The sequence below is a fragment of the Solanum pennellii genome, chromosome 7 (assembly GCF_001406875.1).
Source record: "Solanum pennellii chromosome 7, SPENNV200".
Lineage (NCBI taxonomy): Eukaryota > Viridiplantae > Streptophyta > Magnoliopsida > Solanales > Solanaceae > Solanum > Solanum pennellii.
In genome coordinates, this window is record NC_028643.1 from 58,515,057 (window position 1) to 58,517,125 (window position 2,069).

The 2,069-nt window shown below is 33.5% G+C and overlaps 1 protein-coding gene across 1 annotated transcript in view; it reads right to left on the bottom strand.

The window, feature by feature from the left end:
• LOC107025763 overlaps positions 1 to 1,867 on the bottom strand; it is a 23,342-nt gene extending 21,475 nt beyond the window's left edge. Inside the window, exons 1-2 of the mRNA XM_027918511.1 lie at positions 1,534 to 1,867; positions 1,353 to 1,447 (exon numbers count right to left, since the gene is read on the bottom strand). Of these exons, the coding sequence (XP_027774312.1) occupies positions 1,353 to 1,447; positions 1,534 to 1,867 (429 nt within the window). The remainder of the gene's footprint in view (positions 1 to 1,352; positions 1,448 to 1,533) is intronic.
• Positions 1,868 to 2,069: the final 202 nt, after the last annotated feature.

Genomic DNA, 2,069 nt, shown 5'->3' on the forward strand with positions numbered 1-2,069 from the left:
ATATATACATATACATATATATATATATATATATATATCTATATAGTAGTGATTTATTTGTAAATGTTTTATCAATAAATATGTGAAAAACAAAAAAATCAAGTCTTTTTAAACTAGATTGTTTTTTGTGGGAGGAATGGTTGAATGGTCAACATTTTTCCGCTAAATTTTATGTTGACTATTATGTATTTTGATAACCATTCACTGAAGTGTGAGATTCATAAATGTATTTATGTAAGTATTCGCAGAAGTGTATGATTCATAAATGAAAATTTGTTTGTATTGATGTCCTATTCATAGACGTTAACATTCAATTCTCTTAGATACTACTTCTAAGAGAGTAATATTGGTCATTTTTGGTTGAAGGGTGAACCCGTGACCCACTTACGGCTGGGTTGGGCCACTATTTTATCGGCTCTTTAACTAAAAGGGTCAGCCTGGCCTAACCTATTTAACTCTCAAGCTCGTTAGGGTTGGGTTAGGTTGGGCCAACCCATTATGAAAACTCTACATAAATGTGATTAGAAGGCAAGTCAAAGGACCTAATTATGTATTATGTATATATCCAAATATATTTCTACAAGTTCATGGACCATTATCAGTACGGTATGCAAGCCACTTTCCAATCAATTAGGACTTGAATATTGATAATGTTCGTGAAATTCTTTTTTTATGATATTCTAATACAAATACTAATTAAAAACTTCATTAAGATAAACAAAAATCCACAAGTTCTACACTAGTATGAAATATTAATTATGATATTCCAAATAAAAAGAAAGACTCAACAGACTTTACCAATAAGTCTAAAGAATTCCTGTAGAACATTACTTGTGTGTAGAGAAAATTTTTTAGTATTAAGGGTAAAGGTTTAGCTTGAAAATTAGATGACATTGAACTTATTCCATAGAGCATACATTCTCTAAAAAGGTTTTCCTAGAGAAATTAAGTCATTTTACTCGCGGTTACTTTGGACAAGAAAATTTTATGGGCAAAAATTAAAGAACATCACAAAATAGCAGCAGTCTGTGCAAAAACTTGTAAAAGTAGACACAACTCTGTATACAAGTTCAATAGAAAGTTTGAGATCAGAAGGCCCAATATTCGTTATGGAATTGGACTCATAAGATACAATTGGTCATCGCTGGAAATTATATGCAACATCAAATACATTGCATGCTGCATCTTTAGAATGATGAAATCTTATTGTCAGACAATGGATCTGTTCAGATTTTTTTGAAGCCTTGTTTAAGTTAGAAGAATCATAAAGCAGATGAGATAGTAAGAGATGCTGTTGATAACACATACAGTAATGTCAAGACAAACTGAATGTGCTAAAGTAGCATACATACCAATTGTAATGCAACTTGACCTACTTCCATCGCCAGAAGCTGCAACATAGTTGTGTTAGTATAAGGACAATAACTTGTAACTGCTACAGATGATACTATTGTTATTATTGCAATGCAAAAGTAGGCGAATACAACAGAGAGGAGCATGCAAAGGTGATGACATCTGAAACAACAAATGCACAGAATGTTGTTCTCCTTAATAGAATTGTCATCCCTTTGTTAGGGCTATTAATATCGCTTTCAAAATCTCCTGGCAATGTATAAATTGCGGTGAAGGTCACTGTCATTATCGGAGTTCCCACAACTAAATGCATTTGAGCAGCATTCAGAATGTTTTTGACTATTCTTTCGTCTCGCCTAGTTCTGTCGTCATTCGTTCCCTCCGACTCCATCCATTCAGGTACCACCACCACCATCCTTCTTATTACAGATATCATGGGAAGGACTCCATGTCTTATGATGTAGACGAACTTTTCGGCTTTGATGTTGCGTGCATCATGGAAGATGTTATCCATATTTTGGCTATTATCCAAATTTATGATCTTTGGTAAGTCCTTTGTTTTCTCTGGTTGAAAAATTTTATAGAAAAACTATTAGACTCTTAGGGTGTGTTTGGTATGAAGGGAAATGTGAAATTTAAAAATATTTTTCAAAAACAAACTCCTTTTTTTTGGTGGGGGTGGGTGAGTGGGGGTGGAGGGTATGGTTGGGGGTGAA